At 37.8% G+C, this 26,490-nt stretch overlaps 1 protein-coding gene across 1 annotated transcript; it reads left to right on the forward strand.

Moving 5' to 3' along the window:
- The first annotated feature begins 7,739 nt into the window (after nt 1-7,739).
- LOC122066957 (tyrosine-sulfated glycopeptide receptor 1-like) lies at nt 7,740-11,830 on the forward strand. Its single transcript, XM_042630800.1, has one exon. It carries the CDS (start codon nt 8,223-8,225, stop codon nt 11,418-11,420), a length of 3,198 nt encoding a protein of 1,065 aa, XP_042486734.1. The 5' UTR covers nt 7,740-8,222; the 3' UTR covers nt 11,421-11,830.
- The last annotated feature ends 14,660 nt before the right edge of the window (nt 11,831-26,490 follow it).

The following is a 26,490-nucleotide window of genomic DNA, read 5'->3' on the forward strand; positions in this document are numbered from 1 at the left end:
AATGCCAGGTGCTTGCAAGCATTCCCTGCAACTCAGAATCTCGTGATTACCCTACTCCATTATCCATATCAAGCATAATAAACTGTAAATTTTTAAGAATTAAACACCACCCAACTATGACTAAGTCTGGATCATAGCAATAACATGAACTGATTAACATTAATGAATCTTGATGGATTCGAACCATCATACCCTGGGTAGTGCCCAGTTGCTCTTCTAATTTGAGTTAGAGATTCACACAGCCAATAACATAATATACCCTACGAATTGAAATACCCTACAGCGAATCCACTCAAAATGGCCAAAAACATAATATAGCTTACATTGGGCGGCACAGAGTCTTTGGATTTCGACCTAAAGGACCTTAAGCATGGTTTCAAAAGTCAAAATTGACAATATGGTCCTATTTTAGAGTTTTTTTTTTTTTTTTTTTGGGTTGGGGTGGTGTTGGGAATGGTTGGGGGATTATATCGTTGGGTTTCAGATCTGAGAGGCAGATTTTGAGGTTTTTGGCATCGTTTTGGTTGATTATGATCGTACTCGAATTGAAATCGAAATCGGCAGCGATTGATTTGACCCTGATTTCAAATTTAAAATCATTCGATCCTGATTGTGAGTCTAAAGTCTTTGACCATATTGCCTTGTCTGTTGAGAGGAGGGGAGCATGGAATGGGAAAATCTGGCAAGTGGGTCTTATCTGCAAGTGGCTGAAAGAAAGAAAGACAAGAATTGGAAGTGGAAGGAAAAGTAGAATTTTTCATTCCCATCAACCGGGAAAATGTTTGGTTGGAAAGAAAAAGTGTATTTTTCCATTTCATGAATGATTAGTACAAGAGTCCCAACAAACCCCCTTTTTAAGTAGTTATTTAATTTTCTTCATCCTGACTAATCAATCATTTTATGGGTATAGAAGTGTATGTTCAACTTTTCCACACTTAAATCCCACCCCTTCAAACCCATTAGATAAATGGGGCTTAAGTTTTATTTATTTATTTATTAATATCATAATACAATTAAAACTAGATTAAAGAGGGAAGAGAAGTTAACACTTATTACAGACCTAATCAGTTCTAGCCTTAGTGGTTAACTGGTGAGCCAAATAAACTCTATTTCTACATTATTTGATCGTATTAAAATTTATAAATCCAGAATCACATATTTTTCCTTTTGGGGAAGTGAATAAAATATTTCAAACCAACAAAAAGATAACAATTCTCATGGCCAATTTGCTTCGCCCAAAAGAGTTTGATAGATTCTGCACAGCTATCAGTCCAAACAGTGACGTTTGTGGTTCCTAATTGCTGCCCTTGCAACCCACGAAACTCCTTCGAGTGTTCCTGAAACTTTGACTCCTATGCTCTTCTTGCAAAACTAGAATAAAGAGAATTCGGCACAGTGCATGATGTGCTTGAGAGAGAAACCTTAAGGATCTGATTCCGGAGATGAGAGATCTGGATCAGGGAATAGGCTAATGGTGGTTGAAAAGGAGGGTTCATTTTCTTTGAAGGACACTTTTTTAATTTTTGCTTAGGAAACTCATGGTGAGCCATCAAGTGGTGATAAACTAATCCAAAAGATTTTCAAGGTTGGGGAGCTACTTCTACAGTGTGAAAGTGTGATTTTTGGATTCTCAACAGTCGGATAATTAAAAAATAGTCTAATTGACCATATGTCAAATTTTATATATTTTTTTTATAATTTTTTATTTTTAAGAAAAAAGAATTCTAAAAGACAATGTGGCCTTGCGCCTAGATGGAGGGGGTGCATAGTGACCACCCTCAAAGAGATGAAAGACCTTGTTGTTCTTGTGGAGTAGTGGTAGCACACGCTCATAAAAGAAGCCACACCTTCGTGAAAAAAAATCTTCTGTTTTTCTCATCCCTGTTTTTTCTTGTTTTGCTACCTGTAGAACACGACACGTGGACAACTTTAAGACCAACGCACTGGATGTAATAATCCTCACCCAACCTTGACCGTTGATCTTAAAGTTATCCACGTGTCGTGTTCTGCAGGTAGCAAAATAAGGAAAAACATGGATGAGAAAAACAGACGATTTTCATCCCACCTTCGTCCGGAAGCTGCACATGCTCCCATTGACCCGTACTGATGAAAAGGCGCCACGTTACTTTTTAGGGAATTCTCTCCCTTATTTTTGATACCTGATCTCTTAGCTAAATTTGTTTGGAATGAAACTTTACATTTAAAAAATCCCACTCCGCAATAAAACTTACTTGTTAAGTTACTTGGATCCCAAACCGGTCGAATCAATCGAAACTGATTGGCTCAGCTTAGACTGAAGCAGACTCATATCGGGCTTGCTTTGGTCTGGGTTTTTAAGAAAACTAGAAAACCGAAACCAAACAGAGTGGGCAATGGACAAATTTGAACCGGTATAAAACTTGCCAAACCCGATACAAAAGGAAAAAACTGCGAAAAAGCAATAAAAAATAAATTTTTTGAATAAGTAAAATTTTTAATATAAATATATACGTAAAATTGGAAACGAACCGTGACCAACCCGGGCCGATAAGAGCCCATTAAGCCAACCAATAAGAGACCCTTAAACTTAATTTCGGCTCAATGGTTTAGTTCGGATTTGAAGCATTCCCAGCCCAAAATCGGTTCAGCCCGACCCATTGACGCCCCTACTTGAATGGCCTTTTTTTTTTTTGAACAATTTCCTAGATCTAGTGATCTGCTTAAGATTAAAACAATAATTACAAAGCAAGGAGGTTACATGTAAAATATGTATAAAATAAGGGGAAGAGTTCTCTATTTGAGAACACGTCTAGAAGTATCGATGAGGTGGGCATTTCCGTCTATCATGGGATGCGAGGAGGCTGTTTCGCCCTCTTTGTGTCTGGATGCAACCCCTACACTTTTTCTATAAAACAAAGTCAACCTTGTTTATTTTGTAATTTAATTTTTCATCCATTAGATCTAGGCAATCTTTTTTTCTTTGGTAAACTACTTGGATTTGCATTGACTGTCTATTTCCAATGTTTCTCATTGGAAATTTTTTGAATGGCGTTGTTTCCTAGGATCTGCTTTAAGTCTAATGTCTTCTATGTTTCCCCCTCTCAAACAAGTGGTGGTTCATCTTATGTTTCTTTCTTTCATGGAGCCTTCACCCCAAGTGATCCTGCAAATTGCCTACTGAACTCAAAAGACATTCTCTGTTTTCATCAAGACACAATCTTGCAATCTCTAATTGCATTCCTTGCAGAGCACTATAGAAACATCTTACTCTCTATCCAATCTGTTTGTAGCTTTTCTTCTTTTCCAAAATGTTTTCTGGGTGAGCTAGTTTCTTACCTTTATCTTTCCAGTGATGGGTTGTATTCCAAGTTGATAGTACAGCTGATTCAGTTCTTGAAATAGGGAAAACAGGGTATTAAGCTTTTAGTGAAACCTTTCACTCCTCACCAAATTATTTTTTTTGACCCGAAGCCCTTAAAATTTTATTGAAAAAAGCATAAAGAGAGAATATATAGGGGGACATAACCTGCCTTAGTCCAACCCAAAAACCCAATTTTTCGCTCTCACTATGGACCCGTTTGATAATGTTTATGTCGTTTCTGTTTCAAGAAATGGCAAAAACATAAATTTCCATTTCTAGAAACAGAAACAGAATTGAAGGTGTTTGATAGTCATGTTTCTAGAAGTCGATAGTAACCAGCGAAAAGAATGGCCATGAGTCGTTTCCAGAAACGTCTACTTGTTTTGCCTGGGTCGTTTCTTGAGCCATAAATAGGTAGAAATTTCAATTTCAATTTTCTGAAAACAACTGAAACGAAACAGTTTTATCAAACGCTTTTTGTTCCCTTTTTGCCTTTTCTGGACACAGAAACGGTAGAAACACGTTTCTTGAAACGTTATCAAATGGGCTCTATACCTAAACCACTCCAAACAAAAAATTAAAGCATACAACGAAAAACTGGCAAGCTAGCTCTGTCTTCCCAAATGATACGACAGAGATCATTCGGAAGCATTTCATTCAGCTGAACATGGTATTATTCAAGGCTTCACAAGCTAAATTGGCCAAAAAATCAGCTGCATGATTACTCTCTCGGTACCAAAATGAGATGTGTGCACTGAGAGAGTCACAAAGAGAAATCGCCCCCTGAAACTAGTACCGCAACTCCACAAATGACATGATCTCTGAGAGATACAATTCACAATTAACCCCTCACTCCTCACCAAATTCACTTCATTACCTGTTTTATTCCAAGGTGGTTCTTTTCCTGCTAAAGTTCATCTAGGATCATTTTCAAAACCATAAAAGTTGCATAATCTAATTTTCTTTTGAAAACCATATAGTCTGCTCAAATGAGCCATTAGTGGCCATGAAAGTAAGAAGCTCTCAACCTTCCCCACTGTGAATGGGCATGACTACTGACCATTCTGCAATTGTATTTTGGGCAAGTCAACATCTCCATCAGAAATGGTCAGTATCCTCAAAATCATATCAGGTTGCCTCTATGATAAACTGTATTTCAATATGTTATATAACCAAATAAGTGTGGACTCTATCATCAAAAAAAAAAAAAAAAGTGTAGAGTCGCTGTCGATGTTGCTTGCACTGCTAAAAAAAAGTTTAGGATTCTTTAATCCTTCAATTGTAAATTTTGTTTTGGTTTCCAAGTCCTGCCTCAAATTTCCTTTTCAATCCACGGATTGCAATGTATAAATCATAGTCAAGGATAAGAACTCAATTAGAGTTCATTTTGAATGACATAAGACATATTAGGTCAATATAAAATTGTGATATTGATGATTCTTCAGTTGTTTCAACATAAAATCCAATATAATTTTGCATTCAACCTAGAAAATGAAGACCAAATGTGAACTTCATGGTTTTTTCCTTCCCAAGTAGTCATTTTATCAACCTTCTTTAATTAGCATGGATTAGGGATTGTGACACAATGCTTAATATAGAGTCAGATTAAACATCTCTTTCCCTCAAAAGGAGGGTCTCAAGCATGCCACAATGTTCACAATGAAAGAAAAATAACAGAATAATATAGAGTAACCTCATTTTCATTCATCATTCATCATTCATCATTTAAAGATCTATGGTCACTTGTATCTTCAGTTTTACATTAACCTAACACTTGCAAGTTGTAGTATTTAATTTTTTTTTCATTGAATAAAATAGGTTTTGACTTTGCTAATCTTTCAAGATTAAATAACCAAATCAAACAGGTAGTACTCTGATTGGTTAAGAAACTTAGTACAGTTCAGATTCTCTGAATTGATGGACATGTATTTCGAGAAAAATTTAAGGCATTATTGTAGTCATCATCACTATTATTGTATATTCTGTGAACAAATAGTTTCATTATCAGATAAAATACAGCATTGTTTAACATTATCAATACATGAACAACAAATAATGAGAAGTCTGTGAGATTAATTTATAGTAATCAAAATAAATTAATATGAAAAGGTATTAAAAAGGACAAGTTGGGTTGTTGACTTACTGTTTCCATGGAATCCTTTGCACGTTTGAAGTTACTGAGTGGGCTCAACTCCATCCCTGGAGCCGGCTGGCCAACCGGAAATGCCACAAGTTGGGGAAAAGACTGAAAATAGCTAATGTTCTCTACTTGATAATATAATAGCCCAAGTTGATTATAAGAAAGGAAAATTTCTATTCTTTGTAGTGCTCAACACTTAGAACTAGTGGTATATGAACCAACAGCAGAACAAAAAAAAGTGTATTCCAAAGGATCCAAGCCGTAAATGAACCAACAGCAGAACAGATCGACGTGGCTGCACAAACAATGAGAGAGAGAGAGAGAGAGAGAGAGAGAGAGAGAGAGAGAGAGAGAGAGATAAAAAATTTATTATTATTATTGTTATTATTATCATTATAAGTTGATGCGGTTCTTATTATTAAATTTAGCATTAAGGAGGAGGATTAGTTGTAGTAGTTTATGTTTTGGGGTCAGGTGTGGGGTTGGGGGGTTCTTATATCCAAAGACTAATACTAAAGTTCCACAGGATTCTATGTATTATGAAGAGTTTGAGGTCCTTACATCTATTCAAAGAACTTTATGTATATTATATATCACTCAATCCAATCCAACTATGAGCAAGTGAGCAACTGAACATAGATTGATACTTTAATTCAGAAATTCCCAGAAATTTGATGCCTCTATCTCTTTATCAGAAATTTGATGCTGATAAAATGCCGATCTATCTTTTTATCTCTAATACAGAAATTCGATTCTGATCTGTTATTTATCTCCCAAATCAAAATCTATATAAAAGACCACCACTAGCACCACCCACACCAACAGCAACAACTAAGGACCCCACTTAACCTCAGATTATGGTGTTATTATATTAATTATCGGTTGTCAAGGTGGTGAGAAAAAGAGAAGTTTTTTAATTAAGTGGCATCAGCAGTGGATTTAAAGTAGGATTATCATTTTGGATGCACTTTGGTATCATCATATCATTTATATCCTAAGTGCTCCACACATGTTCCTCTCTGTCTCTCTAATATGTGCCAGCCATCATGCTTTCTTTAACAGGTTCTCTAGATTTGGTAGGAATGGTTCTAAGCTAAGCTGACTTGTTTCAGTGGACTATTGAGCAAGTAGCTAGTGCATAATCTAAAGCTTGTTGCAACTATTGAGAATTAGATACCAAGGCATAAACTTCTATATTCCAACCTTTTCCCTTCATTAGACTTTTGGAAAGTTGATCCATAATTTCAAGAAGTAGTTGGTAGTCAGGTTTCCTTTCAAGTCTTCATGGGAGAAATTGCTAGACTATAGGAAGACTACCTTTCCTTGCCTTGTAATAGCTTCTAGCCTCTACCTCTTACCCCAAATTTCACAAACCAAAGACATCCCAAACAGGGGCAAAAGTAGGATAGAGAAGACAAAATTACACTTTGCTTCATCTGGGTAGAATTTTCTTTGAAGTTTAGGTTGTTGAAGTTAAAAATCTAAATATATTAACCATGGTCATGCCATTCCAAGGATACCCAAAATTTTTGGGTGAATGAAAATGAAGGAGATATCCACTGAAAAGAGAGAATAGAGCTGTCTTTCAGTTGCAGGAGCTAGAACTTCAAATGGGTTCCTAGTACCATCAATGGGTGATGCTTGATTTATGCTATGAAGGAACCAATAGAGACATTAAAAGATTACATTTTCTCTCTCTGTTCTGGTCTTTTCCATCTTTATTTAAACCCAAAATCCTGGACTGTTGTCCCAAAACCTGCAAGTAACTCTAGATCAGAAGATGAAGGAAAATTAAAGTAGATTAGACGTTTTTAGCCAATTGGGTTGGCACTGAACTTGTTGATTACTCATATACTAAGAAACAAGTTAGTCAAATCAAAGCCAAATAACAAGTATTGCCAAAAGACAGAACCTTAACCATAGTCCTTATGTCATCGGCTTATAAGGCTATATGGGTAGAAAAACCACAAATCTCAGTATCTCAGGGGGCAAGAAAGAAAGAAAAAAAGAGTGAGGGGGGTGGAGAAGAGGGCTTTTGACTCTTCACATTACAATTGAGTGGAAGTACATGGGGGAGGCTGTTTAGTGTAATTAATTAAAATGAACCCAAAAGAGAGATAAAGACAAAGTGGAAGAGTTTACCTTCAGGTGGGTCTGACTTTTTCCCTTTTGGCCAGTCTATGGTGAAAGCCAATATCGATCTCTCTCTCTCTCTCTCTCTCTCTCTCTCTCTCTCTCTCTCTCTGTGGAGTCTTTTAGACTCTTTACTTTGTAACTGTTTTAATGATTTGTCATAAGAACGGAGAAGAAGAAATATTAATTAATGATGATTGGGAGAGAAAAAGTTGTGCCTGGCAAGCCCAGAAAAAGTAAACGCTTTAGATGAGAATCAGATTGCAGACATGAGATTTAAGAACACAGAGTGTAGCCAACCTCATCCTTGAATATGTTTTTCTCACGTCAACGTCTCCACTTCCCTTTTCAATTCGCATCACCACCACCACCACCACCACCACCCATACCCACTTCTGTTTCTGCATCTTCTCCTTCTCTCTGCTTAATCCAATTATTCCTCCTCCACCACCACCACCACCACCTGCAGATGCTCCCCCTTCTCTCTCTCTTCTTCTGTGTCATTTTTCCTCTTTCCCCATTTGATCCGATTACATTTATCATCTCTACCAGAAGACCTGCTGCTGCTGCTGCTGCTGCCTGTGTGCAACAAAAGACAGAAACAGAGTCATGCTTGTACAGCCGCAATCGTCAAGACACGACAAGGCTTGTCTCAATCCAGCGACAACCCTTTTCGTTTCACTCTATTTGCTTTTCCTCTTGTGCTTACCCACGCCCTATCACGCCTGCAAGCATCGTGATCGGGTCTCTTTGCTATCCTTCTCCAAAATCCTATCAACTCCTGTAAATTGGACTTCTTCTTCTTCTTCCTCGGATTGTTGTCTTTGGGATGGCGTTAATTGCGATAGCAACGGTTGGGTCACCAATCTATCGCTTCCTTTTAGAGGACTCAAAGGCGCCCTTTCTCCTTCTCTTGCTAATCTTACCCGACTCTCTTACCTCAATCTCTCTCATAATTTATTTTCTGATTCTCTCCCACCTTCCTTCCTCTCGTCCTTTAATCACCTTCAAATCCTCGATTTGAGCTTCAATCGTCTCACTGGTAATTTACCGGCGTCTGCTTCACCCAATCGCTCCTTGTCTCTGCAGACCATTGATTTGTCATCCAATCTCTTCCGTGGAGAGTTTCAATTATCGTTTCTAGGACTTGTTCCGAATCTGTCAACATTCGACATCAGCAATAACAGCTTCACTGGTTTGATTCCTTCTTCAATTTGCGTGAATTACCCTTTGGTCAAGCTCTTGGATTTCTCCTACAATGATTTCAGCGACCAGATTCCACCTGGGCTTGGTGGGTGTTCACATCTCGAGGTGTTCGAAGCTGGCTGGAATAAAATCTCAGGACCCTTGCCTGATGATATCTATAATATACTTTCGCTACATCAACTCTCTTTGCCCTGCAACAACATCTCAGGAAACATCGATGGAGCTGATCAGATCGTGCGCCTCGCGAATCTCACCATTCTTGACCTCTCCTTCAATGAAATAACAGGGCAGCTACCTCAGGACATTGGTAAGCTAACGAAGTTGGAACAGCTGGTTCTCTACTATAACAACCTCAGTGGTCCTGTACCTTCTTCCTTGACGAATTGCATCAATCTCCGGGTCCTGAGTCTAAGGGACAACAACTTCCAAGGGCAGCTAACCGCCATTGATTTCTCCAAACTAGTCGAATTGAACTCCATTGACCTGGGCGGAAACAATTTCACTGGTAATCTACCCAAGAGCCTGTACTCCTGTACATCCTTAACTGCAATCCGATTCACCTCGAACCAGCTTGAGGGGCAAATCCTGCCGGAGATACTTGCATTGCAGAGCCTATCTTATCTTGCTATTTCGACCAATCGGCTGACCAATATCAGTGGGGCGTTTCAGATTCTGATGCATAGCAAGAACCTCAGTACCCTCCTACTCTCCAAGAACTTCGATAGAGAAGCGATTCCGGACACCATTGATTCCGACGGATTCCAAAATCTCCGGGTTTTGGCTCTTGGTGGTTGTAACCTCACCGGCCAGGTACCCACATGGTTATTTAATCTCAAGAAGCTAGCGGTCTTGGATTTGTCTCAAAATTATTTGTTAGGTTCAGTCCCTGGATGGTTGGGTTCACTGCCAAAACTTTTCTACGTAGACTTGTCTTCTAACCTCTTTACAGGAGAATTGCCTCTGGAGTTTACAACTTTGCCTATGTTGGCTTCCTCGGTTGCTCTGGAACAGGTTTTTCTGGAGCTACCCGTCTTGGTCCAGATCCAAAATTCTACTGGGCAAGTGTACAATCAGATCTCCAGTCTTCCCCCTGCGATATACCTGAGAAACAACAGCATTAATGGTAGCATTCGTCCGGAGATTGGCAGGTTGCAGCACCTTCATATACTAGATCTCAGCCTCAACATTTTCTCTGGAGAGATTCCTGACCAGTTATCCAATCTCACCAACTTGGAAATACTGAACCTTTCGGAGAACAACCTCACTGGTCGGATCCCATATTCATTGACTCAGCTCCATTTCTTGTCTTGGTTCAGTGTTGAAAATAACAATCTGCAAGGGCCTATACCAACGGGTGGCCAGTTTGACACTTTCTCCAATTCAAGCTTTGCTGGGAATCCGGGGTTGTGTGGTGCAATCCTGCAACGGCCTTGCCACATTCAAAATGAGGGAACCAGTCCTGCAACTAGCAAGAGTAGCAACTTGAAACACCTTTTAGTACTTATTCTTGGAATAAGCTTCGGGTGCGGCACTGTGTTCACAGTGTTGACCCTTTGGTTTCTGTCCAGAAGGACCAAACCCAGAAGAGAAGATTGTAACAAGATTGATTCGGATCTGAGTTCATGCAGCTCCAATCTTGGGTTAGCTACTTGTATGGTGGAGGACTCCAGTCTGGTGATGCTATTCCCAGGCAAATGTCATGAATGCAAGGATCTCCAAATATCAGACATCTTGAAAGCAACAAACAATTTTGACCAGGCAAACATCATAGGTTGTGGGGGATTTGGATTGGTTTACAAGGCAACATTACCAAATGGAACCAAGCTAGCAGTTAAGAAGCTGTCTGGGGACCTGGGTATGATGGAAAGGGAATTCAAGGCTGAGGTTGAAGCTCTCTCTGCAGCTCAGCATGAGAATTTGGTATCGCTACGGGGTTACTGTGTGCACGATGGGTTTCGGATGTTGATTTATTCCTTCATGGAGAATGGTAGTGTGGATTACTGGCTGCATGAGAAGACTGATGGTGCATCTGTACTTGATTGGCCTACTAGGCTGAAAATTTTGCAGGGAGCATGCCGAGGTCTTAGTTACATGCACCAGATCTGTGAACCGCATATTGTGCATCGGGATATCAAATCTAGCAACATCTTGCTTGATGAACATTTTGAGGCTCATGTTGCAGATTTTGGGCTTTCACGATTGATCCTTCCATACAAAACTCATGTATCAACTGAGCTGGTAGGGACCCTAGGTTACATTCCTCCTGAGTATGGGCAGGCTTGGGTGGCTACATTGAGAGGGGATGTGTACAGTTTTGGGGTTGTCATGCTTGAGCTGCTCACAGGGAAGAGGCCTGTCGATGTCTTCAAGCCAAAAATGTCAAGGGAATTGGTAGGGTGGGTAAAGCAGACGAGGGCTCAGGGTAAGCAAGTTGAGGTCTTTGACCCTCTACTGAGGGGCAAAGGGTATGAAGAAGAGATGCTGCAGGTGCTTCATGTGGCTTGCTTGTGTGTCAATCAGAATCCATTCAAGAGGCCACCTATCAAGGAAGTGGAGGGTTGGCTTGAGAATGTGGGGGCAGCCCCAGAGACACCAAGATAAGATGGTTTTTATTGGGATTCAGTCATTTTTCTTTTAGTCTCAGCTGTAGTTACGTTTTGATTCACAAACGTTTGCTCCTTGTATCATAGCCACAGAGTTTCCACCCTTCTATACCTGTGAAGTTAAACACAAGAAAGAAAAAGTAGTTTACAACCTCTGCATTTTGAAGCTGTTGTTTATCAGGAATTGTACAAGTGTCTGTGCAGGTGATTCATCCTTGAAAATAACTCAAGGAAGACAATACACAGAAGCTTTTGTATGGTTTGCTTTTTTGAGTCCTGTCATGGGGTTGGAGCCTGGTTTGAGGAATTGGAATCAGGAATCAAGTGACTCTGCCGAGCCTGATCTTGATTCCAGCCTTTTCCTGCAATACAATTTTGAACCACCCACTTTTTCTTGTTTGATCTTCATTTTTTGGCTATCATCTCCTTCTTTAGTCAGTAAATAGAAGAAAATCAATGAACTTACCTTTTGTAGAAAGATCCCCAAGTTTAGTGAATAAGAAACTCCAAAAAAAAAAAAAAAAAAAAAAATTCATCCCAATTCTAATTTATAGGGTTTTGCCAATTCTGATCGATTCTGATCTGAACAGGAATCCATGGAGGGTGAACCCAGGTTCTTAAACCACGGGTTGGATGATGAGTTTTATCATCCATGATTGGTCCACTTGTTATCAGTATCATGATTGGGATGCTTACTGATTGTTTCTCCAGTTTGACACTAACGTGACTTAATAATGTTCTCCAAGGCTTAAAGCTTGCCAAGGAACATGATTGGGGTGTTTTGGAAATATGGTGCTACTCAAATGATGTGCATAACCTGGTAATGATTTCAAGTAGCTGTTCATGTGCCAACTTATTGCTTTTCTCCACTCTCCAAACTGATGATTTTGTTTAAGCAGTTGGCTGAAAAAAAAAACATGGCTAATGTCTCTAGGCATCATCTCTGTTGTTTGACACCAAGGGACATTTCCCCTGTTTTACTCTGTGAAGGGCATTGGCTGTTTTCGGACGGGTTTCCACTGCAAATGTATCCGTAACCATGTTCTTCAGTGAATTATACAGATTAGCAGCATCTGTGATCGTTTAGCTTTTCCGGCCTTTAAACAGGAGAATTTTCTTCAACAGTTAAATTACTTACCTATACATTACCTTGTTTTCTGATTTTAGTAATACATCATTTAGCTTTTCCAATATACATTCCATTTATGATAACTTCGAAAATCTTCATACTTACTTTGATTTTGCTATCTTCGGTTCCATAGGCTGTGAAAGACATCATCCAATAAAGAAGCCCATCGAGTTGGGTCTTTCATCTCGACCAGTCCAAGTGAAGTTAGGCCTTTTATCTTGAGCAAGCATTTCATCAAACAGTTTTCATGCATCTGAAACTTTCTCCTCCTTGCAAGGATTGAAGTTAATGATTGTGGGATGCCTGACCCGTGATGAAACATCTCATGATAAAGAATCAAATTCGCATGTTTTAAGCGGATGAAGACGTCACCAAAGGATTCCTAATGAATTCATGTCCTTGTAGAAAGGTGATAAGAAGAATAATGTCTCTTTCTAGCCATTGCACCCACAGAATATTGAAGAAGAAAAGGGGTGGGGAAATCTGAGATGTCTTCGACCCTAAGAGCATCAGACACAGGTGAAAATGAAACGCACCAGAAGAGTGGAAGTTCGGATCAGGTCTTCTTACGAGAACCACTTGACCCACATATAGAATCCACTCGATCTCTCTCTTCTTATGGTAGACATTTACATTAAGTGAATTCCAAGTATGGATATTCTCGAGAAGCTAGACTGATTCCAAGTTTTGAACCTGTGTAACTCATATATATTACAATTGCGCAACTTAACCATTACGCCATAGTACAGTTATGTCCAATCAAGATACTATGATCCTTAGGGCCTGTTTGATTTTGTTTTTAGAAATGGTTTTTTCATTTTTCTGTGCTTAGAAACAAAAAAAATCCCAAAAATCGTTTGATTTTTCTATTTCATTTATCTTGTTTTTGGTAACAGAAATAGAAATTTATGTTTATTTCTGTGTCCGGAAATAGGAATGGAGAAACAAGTTAGACTTGTTTTTTCTGTTTCTAGAAACAAGTGGGAGCAACAAAAATTGTGAAAAACCCGATACTTCACTCAACCTACCCAAACCCCCAACCCATTGTTGAAACTTCTCGCTATCCGAATGTGGTGATTCCAACTTATTTGTGTGAAGCTCACAATTTCGGATTGCATTCATCCTTCTGAAGCTCATCTCCATGAAGCATACCTGCAACTACAACGTCATGCATTCACTCATGTCTTGAACTCGACTACACTGTTGAAATCACTTTGGAAAACAGAAAATCAAACACCTTTTTGTATTTCCAAAAATCGTTTCTTAGCACAGAAACGACAAGACACAGAAACAAGAGAAACAAAATCAAACAGGCCCTTAGTACCCTTGTGTGCAAAAACATACCTTTCCAGAGTTTAATTAGCAGTAACACCAATGTCAGCTAAACATGTTTTTTCTTCCTAATATTTTTGTTTTGGATGGGGGATCTCTACTCTATCCGGATTAGATTATCTTGCATGAATCTTTTCTTATTACGTAGTAAATTAAAGTTGATGAAATTTCGTGAACACCATAGCTCTAAGTTCTTTTTGCCACTACTCAAGCTCAAGTCACAATTGAGTTGGTTAAGTGACAAAACAAAGTTTCAACAAAGAGATGAAAATATCGAATATCTATAAGTGTATTTAGAACTTGACACCTTATTTCAATTGTCTATTTAAGTGTATTTAGAACTTGACACATTCTTTCAATTATCTCGTCTTATTGTAAAGTCTTTTTGAAATAGAGTTAAAGCGGTATTCAAAAAATAGGTTGAAAGTGAAATATCATTGTTATTATCAAAAGTATTATTGCCATGCACATATTTTTAATACATATGGAATGATACGATTACCACTATTGGAAAAAAAATTATGCCCTATAAGGGCAAAAAGTAAGATTATAAATTCTTTATAATAATAATAATAAATAAATAAATAAATAAATAAATAAATAAATAAATAAATAAGTCAAACTATCACTAAGAAAATCCATTAAACAAATCTACCAAAGTGCATACCAATATGTGTCAGAGTGAAGAATATAAGGAATCATGGATAGATATGGATGGTATACTATTGACTTTTAATATTAAATTTTGATACATGAGCATTCCATGATATTTCATTGTTATCAAAAGGTTAAAAGTGCCTCATCCTTCTTTCATGTGTTAGTACTAATTGTGCAAACATGCATAGGTATCCAACCATCATAATTATCACATCACTGTTAGCTGTCCAAATTAGATCTCACAGAGTATAAAGAATAAAACCTTTTGCTCCCCCCCCCCTTTTATATTTTTCATCTTTCTACCCTTCTATGAGAGATTCAAGGATATTTCTTCCTTATACTTTTGAAATGTAGTCTTTATTCATTTTTTTTTTTATAAATTAAAAATATGTGGTTATAAAGTTATAGGAAAAGTTTGGGCATGCCCATGGTGCTTAAAATGTTTCATGATCTCTCCTCCCCCTTTGCCTACTTGTACCTAGACTTGTGATTTGTATATTTAACTTATTGAAAACTAACTGCACGTCCCAGCCCACCTCTCCCATAAGTATTAAAAAAAAAAAAAATTAATAGTCAAATTTAAAATTTTAAATTTATTACACAATCATGTTGGGTCATAATTGCAAAAGTTCTTTGTTTAGTATTGATTTGATTTCAATTCACAATATTTATTTCCCTGTAATAGAGGTAGTTAGACTTCAGATATTCTCTGGCCCATTTATGTTTTGAGATTCGATTACAGACTCATTCACTGAACATCTCTGAGATATACATGATTGCAACTTGCCATTTAAAAGGGGGTAGATGTATGAGTCTAGATCCTCTCCACGTACATGGAGAATAATTACTCTTCATATACACTCCAATATCATGATGGAAAAGCTTCTAAAAAAAAAAAAATGATGATAGTTTTAAACACGTTCTCGTTTTTTACCGTTTAAAACATGTTTTTCCGTATGCTTCTCAAAGATACTTAAAAAATAGCAAACGGCAAGCATTTCCATTCTAAACACTTTTAAAACGCATTTAAACACGTCTCCGTTTTTTGGCATTTTTTAAGACTTATGAACATAATGTCTACTTAATTGACCATATCTTTCTCTCCCGAACTTTGATCCATTTGATTATTTAGCCGACTTGAAGCTAACTCAATGGCCTATATTTTTCATGGTATCACCTTCAACTCAATATCAATGTATGGATCCCGAAATTGAGATACAAATTGATGCATTTGCTGAAAAATGTTTCTAAAGTGATGACTCCTAATTCAAACTGAACATACATTATTCCAAGAGTGTGTTGACCATGTTGACAACAATGAACAACATCATAGCCAAGCCACATTGCTCAACAAAACTTGGACATGTGTGGTGTATGAATTTAGAATTGGTAGTGGATGATATTCAATTATATATCATTAAACTTATAATGAGACATGAGATATATATGCATTAGTGTTGGATACTGTAGCTATTTTGAACATTAGATGCAAGTATTCATATAATAATTCCTTAATTTATACGAGTATGGTATTGTTTTTTTGGTCATGTTGTTTAAAATCTACTTGTTTAAAAGCCGTACCATCCGTTTTCCCTTTTTTTTCGTTCTCTGTTTTTTTTATCTAATCGTTCAAAATATTTTATTGTTTAAAACCCGTACCGTCCATTTTTTTTTTTTTTTTCCGTTCCCATTTTTGCTAATAGGGAGGGTACCTAATGTTTCGAAAAATTACAACAATGGTACCTTTTAAAGTTATCTATTATCTATCAATTTATATATCATGTTTGGGATACCTCCTATCCCCCCACCCTTCAGCCAAGGACAACAAGAGGTAATTTCGAACCCTAACATGGATGATAGCAAACAATTGACAAATAAGAGTGACACCGTAGAGTTACTTCACAATGCTAAGTTGCTATACAATGTCAATTATTCAAACATTCAACTAGAAAGTTGCTCCGACGTTAGTTTTAGATAATCTACTCGAAAGAAGATCTCAGGAAAAATGGTTGGGGATGTGAAAATTTTCAATTTCCCATAGAAAATGTTGAAAATTTAGAAGGTTCTACTAAAGTAGTTAACTAATGGTATTCTTAACCAGTGGTGTCCTTGTTTAGGTACTTAAAGAATAATATGTGAAACATTAGGCACTTTAGTCGTAATTTCTCAAAACGTTAGGTACCCAATATGTAATTTATCTTTTCTTATTGTGTTTAGAGAAGACGGGTACAGAGGAAAACTGAGCCTAGGATTATCCAAGTATCTACTCTATTCTAACCTGCTGCTTAGAAAATGAAAATTTGATAACGAAATACCAAGGAGAAAAAAACTTGGTGACAAATAGAAACTAAAACTCATCACTGCACCAGTGCAGTGAACATCCAGTGGTTGAGAGTACCAAGATACACATCCCAAGGTGCTCCCAGCTGTCCAAATCTTCACTGCGCCAGTGCACTGCAGCTGAGGATTTTTTAGCCAGATGGGTTTTGTGGGGCTTGTACCTTGGTAGCCTTGAGTTAAAAAAAAAAAAAGGGATTGAGGAAAATGAATAAAGAAAATCAACCCCAATGGGTTAGCGCAGCTGGCTTGGAGGGGACATGAGACTCCGCCTCGGGAAGCGAGGTCTCGTGATCAAAACTTTACCGCTGCATAATTCCTTGGGGCCACTAGCCTGATGTTCACTAGGGCCCAGAAGCTCCCGGTTCGTACATGGTGCAAGGGTCATGTACGAGCTCAGGGGGGATTTAGTCGGCCTAAAATCAAATACCCCTCCTGTCTATAAGAAAAAAAAAAAAAGAAAAAAAGAAGAAAAGGAATGAAAGGAATTGCAACGGTAAAAGTGTTCATTTTTATTTTACCAGAAAAAAAAAATGTATATTTTGATTGCTATCCTAAGGTTTGGAGGGAGGGCTTGTACCTCGGTAGCCTTGAGTTTAAAAAAAAAAAGGAGGGGGAAATGAATGAAAGGAATTGGGACGGTTAAAGTGCACATTTTGATTTTACCAGAAAAAAAAAAAATATATATATATATATATGATACCAGATAAGAGGATCGATCTATACCAAAATCCAGGGAAATAGGGATCTCCTGGTTCTGTATGGTAAGAAGGACGAGATAGGTGCAATACCGTACTCCGATCCAGCAAGGAGACTAACACTAAGATAGGTGCGATACCGTACTTAGAACTAAATTGTGCAGAATTAAGATAAACAACAAATGAAGAATAAGACCATGAACTTAAAATATATAAAACAAAAGAATATGAAATTGCACAAAATTAAAAGCTGCTTAACCAGATCTATTTCTCAGAATCAAGAGGCACGACTGTAGGCTTTGATATGAGGATAGAACAAGAAGCAGGCTATATGCAGAATGAAATGCAGAAAATAATGATATAATTTGAAAATTAAAGTAAACTTTGCATATAATATTGGAGATTTTGATACAGAGTTCTTGGGTTCGTTGGTGGGTTTGGGTTGGAAGGTATGAGAGAAATGTGTTGATCTTAGAGAGGGCTTTGGAGTTTGCTAGTGCTAACCTTTGAGGGAAATCGGACTTGTAGAGACGATCGGAACCTAGAGTTTATTTGAAGACTGGCGGAGTACTAGAAGTCTGGTGGAGCTTGGATAATTTGCAGAGAGCCAAGAGCTGGGGAGCTTTTCTCTCTAAGTTTTTTACAAGTTTGAAACTGTAAGTGGTTTGGGTAATGAGGTAGTGCTCCTTTTATAATGTAAGGAAGCACCTTTACATTTCATTTGGGTTTAGTCAACATTTGAATTACATTTGGTACTGTACCAAATTAGGTACTATTGGACATTTCATTTGACACTATTTGGAACTGTGCACTTAAATTTGTATTTGAAGTGAACAGTTGTTGCTGACAGCAGGGGGAACTATTGGCGCCGAAAGTTGGATTTTGCTCTTGTCTTTTGATTTTGAATCTTCTATGATCGCACCACGACATTCCACATGTTAGGGACACTGTTCTCCGTATTGGTTTGATCAAGGGTATTTGTATGATATTTGTCTGAGCCTGGTATTGGCTAGACTATCATTTCACCTGAGACAGTATCAGTACCTCCTTTCCTTAACAGGTTGTCCGAGGTTATTTGACTAGGTGAGTTTTCGACTTCACCGGTCGGCTAGTTTAAAACCGTCCTAGTAGACGTTGAGGACCAAATCAGGGTTTGATCGAAGAGGACTTTGATTTTGTGGTCCGACGAGATCTTCGGGAGGTTACTTCTTTGAATTTGCTTGAGGAAGATGCTATAGAGCTGGCCAACTCTTAGTCAGGATCATCTTCATATGGGTCTTGGCCATAGCATTGGGCTAGCATAGACCCTTTGATGGACCCTAGACTGTAGGCATCATCACTAGACCCTTCATCATTGTTTGAGTTGGAATTAAGCTCAGCCAGACGGGCCAGAAGGGCTTCTTTTTCGCTTTTGATACTTGATTTTGATGATGCAGGGAGGGTCAAAACAGGTTTAAGGCCCGTAAGACTTTGGATGAGTGCCGTCTTTTCACATTTGGAGACGTCACAGTTATCCCACCATTTGACGTTGAAGATCCGGCAAAGGACTGGGGCAACCCAGTCAGATGTTTGGAAATCATATATTTGGTATTCCCAGTATAGAATCTATATCAAACGGCAGTGGAGAAAGAACTGAAGAAGGTCAGGTTGGTGTGGATGTGGGGTCGAGTTTTGGCAAAATATATGAAATGAGTTTTGTATTTGTGGTGGAAGGATATCTATCATGGGTCCATATTGATCCCACCACCTAGGGAACCAAAGGGGTGTTTGGTTATTGAATATTTGAATCTATATTCAAAACAGAAAAACCAAGAATGGCTATGGATCCTGTTTTGGAAACAGAAGGCTTTGTACCATGCTTCCTGGTAATCACAATATGCATAAGTTTGGGGATTAAAGGTTACTGGAAAATTTCTTGTTGTGAGGGGGTGACCACCCCAGTCTTGAAGGATGAGGATTTTGCAGATGGTCACCGTTGTGTGGATAACCAGAGTTTGATCCTTTCTGTCATAATTGAGTTTGAATCTGACAGAGTCAGTGTCTACAAGGATGAACTCGTAAAATTCTTGATTTTTTGCGGCAGAAGCCAAATGATGGTGCCATCCCTGAAAGAAAACATTTTGAGCTATTTTGATGGGAGAATCCGTAAATTTGAAAAGAGGTTCCTCAATAGTAAAGAGGTCTTTTTTGTAGGGTTTTTCATGGCATTGGTTTTTGTAGATAGGACCTTGGGAAGTTTAGAGAGGCTTGGCTTGTGTAGTTTGTAGGCTGGAACTTGGCCTATTTGTGGTTTGGAGGGGACCTGCTGTAGAGGATAAAACTACATCATGGGAGTAGGGTTTATTTGAGGAGGGCAATTGGGACTGGCTCCTAGTGACTATTTGGTTTGATGGTGTTGCAGAGGCGCCATAACTGGATTTGGTTTTGATAAGGGAGTTTGAGGAGGTGGACTCCTTAGGAGGAGCCATCTTGATAAGGTTGATTTGTGGAGTCTGGCCCTGTAGGAATTCACGGGTAAGAAAGTCAGGGATAGAATTTGATTCTCCTTTAATATATTCTATTTGAAATTCAAAAATTGATAATAAAGCTTGCCATCGGACAAAAATTTGTTTTGATGCAAGATTTGAAACATCATTTTGTAAAACATATTTAGCTGCGCTATAATCAACACGAACTAAAAATGGTTTATTTAATAATATATTTTGAAATTTTGGTATGCAGAGAACAATCGATAAAATTTCCTTTTTGATGGTACTGTAATTCTTTTGGGTAGAATTCCAGATACCTGAAGTGAATTGGACTAATTGTTCTTTGTTATCATTAGGAAGCTTTTGTTTGAGAATTCCTCCGTACCCAATGTCTGAGACGCCGATTTCTACTATTTTAAAAACCTTAGGGTTAGGGATGAATAAACAGGGGATTTCTTTGACTAACTTTTTGATAGTTTGGACAGCCGTAGTCTGGGCTGGAGACCAGGGGTTGGTTTCTTTTTAAGCCGAAGGTATAACGGTTCAGCATTTTTACTAATTTGAGGAAGAAAATCACGAACGTAATTTAAACTTCCTAAAAATCTTTGTAATTGGGTTTTGTCAAGGATTTGGTCAGGGAATTTCTCACCAAAGGTAATGGCACGATCGATAGGGGTAAGGGTACCTCTCTCGATAAAACGGTCAAGAAACCTAACTTTGGTAAGGAAGAATTCCATTTTTCTTTTGGATAGTACAAGGCCATTTGATTTAATAATTTGGTAGAATGTTCTTAAATGTTTGAAGTGCTGCTCAACTGAATTTGAAAAGATAAGGACATCATCAATATAGACAATAGTGAATTGTCCGTAAGAATTGAAAATGTCATTTATAATCTTTTGAAATTCACTAGGAGCATTTTTGAGGCCGAATGACATGACATCCATTCATATAGGCCGAAGGGGGTTGTGAAGGCAGTTTTGTAACGGTCTTTTTCATGAATCTGGATTTACCAAAAACCAGATTTCATATCGAATTTTGAAAAAATCTTTGCTTGGTAAATTCTTTGTAAAAGGTCTTTTTGATTTGGGTAGGGTATCTAACCCACTGAAGGGCATCATTTAAAGGTTTGTAATTAACAAATAACCTGGGTGTACCACGCTCAATTTCAGCAGCTTTGTTTACATAAAAGGCTGTACAACTCCAAGGAGAAGTACTAGGCCGAATGAGCTTTTTTGCTAGGAGGTCATTAATTTCTTCTTTGCATGTTTCAAGAAGAGCTTGGTTCATTTGGGCCGGTTGGGCCTTGGTTGGGATTTGAAGATCTGAAAATCCTGAAGCATAAGGAAGGGAAACCATATGCTGCTTACGATGCCAAAAGGCATCAGGGATGTTAGAACAGAGGTTGGACTCAAATTTGGACTTAATTTGATTAATTTGATGAATGGTTTTGGGATTTTTAAGTTGTTCAGAGATTCTTTGATGAAGAAGCTCTGTTTTAAGGAAATTTAATTGTTTGATTTTGTTGACACTTTGGTTGGCAGAAGTTTGAGCTTGTAGGAAGGGGAAAACAATCTTTTGTCCTTGGAATTTTGTTGTAATGCCATCTTGAGTTATTTTGAAAGGTTTGATTTTTTCTAAGAAAGGTTGGCCAAGGATTATGGTTTGGTCAAGATCTTTTGCTAGGATGAAAGTTTGGGGAAGGCAAAGGCCTTTGTTACAGACATGGGTATTTGAGAGTTTGTATTGGACGTTCAACCCAGATCTATTAGCCGTGTTAAGGCGTTGGGACGTTCATTCATAGAACTGGGTTGGAATGGCACCTTCGTTGATGCAGTTGGCATTTGCTCCTGAATCAACTAGGGCAATAGCAGAAAATTTGAATGAAGCATTAATAACCAAGGTTATGTGAACATACCAGTTTTGACAGGTAATAGTAGACACAAAACCAGGGTAACAGGGTTAGGTGCTGATGGTTCTTGGTTTGCAAAAGGATTTGTTAAAGGTTCATTATTTGAAGTTGAGGTTTGTTGATTTTGTCGATTAAGGAAGGCTAATTGTTGTTTGATATGTTTGATTTCATACTGCAAAGATGCAGTGGTAGTTTCAAGGTTTTTGATCCGACTGGAATGGTCGGGTATAAATGGCTTTGATATTTTCTTGAATTTTTGCATAATTTGTTGAAGATTGTAAGGTTGAGGAGTATTTTGCGAAGAAACATTTTGTTTGAGATGTTCAAGACATGCCTTTTTTTGTTCTGGGTTTGTTAGATTATCAATATAATCAAAGATATTTGAATTCAGTGATACACGAAGCATCCGGACAGATTTGGGAACACAATCTTCACAGCTTAAACCAATTATGCAAGAATCACAAGCACAAGCTTGAAAATTCTCATTATTGGAAGAACTGGAAACAGTGTGTTCAGAGGCTTGAATTTGATTAAGTTTGTAATTTTCTTCATCAGAGGATGAAGAAGATGTTTCTTGGAAAAGAGCAAGGATTTGGGTTTTATCTTGCTCGGAGATTTGTAAGGAATTAATTCGTTTGATTACTCTACAAAACTTAGCAATGTGACTTGGTTTGCCACACTTAAAGTATCCTTGAGAGTTAGGATCTTTTTGATTTTTAGGTGCCTTGAAAGGCTTCTTGTATTTATTATATTTTGGTTTTGAAGATGATTTTTGATAAAATTCTGGAGTTGTAAATGGTTTGTGAGAAACATATTTTTTGGATTTGTAAAAGTTTTTGTAATATTTTCTTGAAGATTTATGTTTATGTTTGATTGGTGGTCTGAGGGGAGCAAAGCCGAATTGCTCACAAAAACCTCCTAATTCTTTTTTGTAAAATTTGTTTTCTTTATTAATTTGTTTCTTAACCTAATATCAGTGCAAATGGCTAAACCTTCTTCATGAATTAAGTTAATTATTTGGCCATAAGTCATTTGATCGTATGGGATAATCCCATCATTTTCTTTTCTGAGTCTTTGTTTAATTTTCTCAGAAAAAAAAGGTTGGAAGACCTGTAAGAAACTTTTCTTTCCAACAAGGAAGATTAGCATCAGGTCTGGTAAGGACTTTGGTCAGGAAGGTGTCTTTGTACCATTTGAAATCATTAAGTTTTTTGCATCTAAAGTTTGATAACTGCTCAACAGTCCTATCTTTGAGATGGGAAGGATTACCTAAGAAGTAATTTGCTATGTTGAAAATAAGAGTATTTACAGCATCTTCGATGGGTTCCCCTAAGTGGTTAAGCAAGGGTGTTCCATCAGGAGAAGTTTGAATTGTCGTCAAAATTTCTATTTTTTGATCGTCGGTCAGGACATAATCCCACCAACCTTTGAGTTGGCCAGTAAAGCCGGAAATAAGTAAAGTAGCAACTGCACTGTCTTCAGTGTTCTGAATACGGTGTGCATTGCTGACCATAGTCATTTCCTGTAATTTGTTCATGAGATTATGTTCGGACAGGCCATCTATGTTCCACTCATAGATGATACCACTTTGGTAGGAAGCTTGAGGGGGTTTTCCCCTTGCTTCAATTTGAAGGTCTGGAAAAGTTGGGTTTTGTGTGGAACTTTGACCAATTTGATTAATTTGAGGAAAAACATCGGACTCAGAATTAGAAGATGAATCCGAAGAATATCCTTCAAGGGTGAGAATACCACCATTACGAATGGCAGACTCAGCGGTTGGCTGACTTTGAACTGGTGTTTGAGGGGCTTCTAGAGAAGTAAGCTGGTGATTAATTTGGTCAAGAATATAAGATTTGTTAAGTAATTTTTGTTGTTGCCTTGGGATATTATAAGGTTTGAATAAAGGGGTTGAGGAAGGAATTGGAGCCGGGACATGGATGTCGAAGCAGACCGTTTAGTTTGGACAAGGCATTCAACTCGTGAAAGTTGATCACCAATGGTTTGAAGACTTAAATTTGTAAAATATAATTGTTCAATTCGTTTTCTATTTGGATCTTCTTGATCAGTGACTTTAAATGGAGAAGCAATAATTTCTGTATTTTTATAAGCATGTTTGATGCTTTCCACCGGAGGATAGATAGCAGTAGTTGCTAGACCGGCCTGGAGGGTCCAAGATTTGTGAGAAGAAGTTTGGGTACAGATTTGATCATGCCAAGGGTAGTCTATATTATTGTCTTGGGCATAAATATCAAAATATGTAAAGAAGAAAACATTTGTTTTAAGATCTGTCATGAAATTATACCAATTTGTTCTAATTTGGGCTTGTTGTTCTAAATTAAAAGTTTTGAAGAACCATTCTCGTTTTTCTTTGTTTTTGGGTGATTCAAAATCATTTCTGAGGAAATGTTTTTCAATTTGATATTCGTGATCAATTTGAATCATGTAGACTCCAGATCTTTGTTCTGGTGGAGCTACATTAGAAGGTGTTGGAGATTGGGTTTGATTTTGATCAGTTTGTTGTTCAGAACGGGTAGGTTCAGATGCAGATGATGAAACATCATAAGTACCATGAACAATATTTTGGGTTTGGTAAAGTCTAGAGAGGTTTGAATAATGAGGTGGAGTCCTAAGGGAAGGAATCCAATCATTAACAAGTGCTCTAGTTGGTACGTTCCTTTGGGAGGAAGACGAAGTATCAGAGCACGATCTTCTGAAGGTTTGGTAGACAGGAGGAGGAGGCCTTCTGTCAAACCGAATGGAAACTAAACCATCCAGGTCTTGGGTGATAGACTGAATATTGGTATTTGAAACTTGAAGTGGAATGGTAGTAGTTTGCATATGCCATTCCTCGGGGAAAGAGATGTCTTTCCACTGGACTAATTTGGGGTAAACAATTTGGCCATGCATACAATTGGTTTCAATGTAAAGGGTTTGACCTTTAGAAGAAGTCCGGAGAGCACGAGGTCGGACAATTTTTATGGTTTTGTATTTGATGCGATGGATAATGGAGATAGGGATAGTTCCATGCATTAATTTGTAACCATGGGTTTTAAGGTTAATTTTGAGGGAATGAAGAATATTTGGGTCTTCAAGGGCTACAAACATGTTTGGATAAACATTGAAGTGGCCAGGTCCGTAGCAGAGGCTGGTTTCAATGGCTCCTAAGAGGGAATCATTGAATTCTAGAATATATATATATATATATATATATTGATTGCTACCTAAGGGAGGGAGGGGGGAGTATTTTTATGATCGTGTCATACAAAAGAAGTGGATAGAATGCTCATCAGCAGGATGATGACAAAAAACAAATTCACATCATATACTGCAACGGAAAAAAAAAAAACCTTAACCACTAGTGTGTGTGTCTCTCCCATTGGCCCATGCACGTGCATGTACTTGCGCCAATGGAGTAGCATTCTGTTGCCTTATTGCAATTTACATAACTAATTATTAGAAAGAAGACACGTTTGTAACACATTCAATGGTATATATAAATTTTGAGGAAGGTTATCAAGTGGCATAAGGAACATATCAATAGAAGGCGGCAAAATGATTTCATACATGGGATAGAGGAAAGGTTAATTCATATGAAAAGGAGAAAGATAAAAAAGAAAAAGGATGCGAATGTACCCTCAGCAGACGGATCAAAGTACGTTTTCTACTTTCCCATAAACTTTTCTCAGATTGTTGAAAAAATAGGAGAAAAAATATGTAAATAAATGGGTAGGTTTATCTTAGGGCCCGTTTGATAACGTTTCTGTCTTTTCTGTTTCAAGAAACGGCAGAAACATAAATTTTCGTTTCTAGAAATAGAAACGGAATTGAAGGTGTTTGATAAGTCATGTTTTCAGAAGTTGATAGTAACCAATGAAAGAATGGCCACAAGTCGTTTCTAGAAACGGCGAAACAAGTTCAACTTGTTTCGCCTAAGTCGTTTCTTGAACCATAAATAAGTAAAAATTTTTATTTCTATTTCTGAAAATAAGTGAAACGGAACAGTTTTACCAAACGCTTTTTACTCCGTTTCTGCTGTTTCTGGAAACAGAAACAACAGAAACACGTTTCTTGAAACGTTATCAAACGGGCCCTTAGGAGCAAGCAGACGCTCAAGAAACAACAAAATTTGGCTAAGAGACATTCTTGAATCCAAGCAGCCACTAACTCAACTTAAAGCGAAAAATAATCCTCTGTTTTTCTCATCCCTGTTTTTCCTTGTTTTGCTACCTGCAGAACACGACACGTGGACAATTTTAAGACCAACACACTGGATGTAATAATCTTCAGCCAATCTTGACCGTTGGTCTCCTTGTTGTCCATGTGTCGCATTCTGCAGGTAGCAAAATAAGAAAAAACAGGGATGAGAAAAACAGAAGATTTTGATCCACTAAAAGCACCACCACATTAAGAATCAGGAGGAGATGCATTTGTTGGTTAGATACCAAGGCTCTAACCAAGGCTCTACATTCCCCCATCAAAAAGTTCACTTGCACTTTTGAAACGTGGGTTTCACACTATTAGCCAAACACCAGCATGCT

Source organism: Macadamia integrifolia, unplaced genomic scaffold (genome assembly GCF_013358625.1).
Source record: "Macadamia integrifolia cultivar HAES 741 unplaced genomic scaffold, SCU_Mint_v3 scaffold264, whole genome shotgun sequence".
Taxonomy (NCBI): domain Eukaryota; kingdom Viridiplantae; phylum Streptophyta; class Magnoliopsida; order Proteales; family Proteaceae; genus Macadamia; species Macadamia integrifolia.

Excerpts from the sequence above, each read along its gene's own strand:
- LOC122066957 (XM_042630800.1), top strand. The coding sequence starts at position 8,223 with ATGCTTGTACAGCCGCAATCGTCAAGACACGACAAGGCTTGTCTCAAT.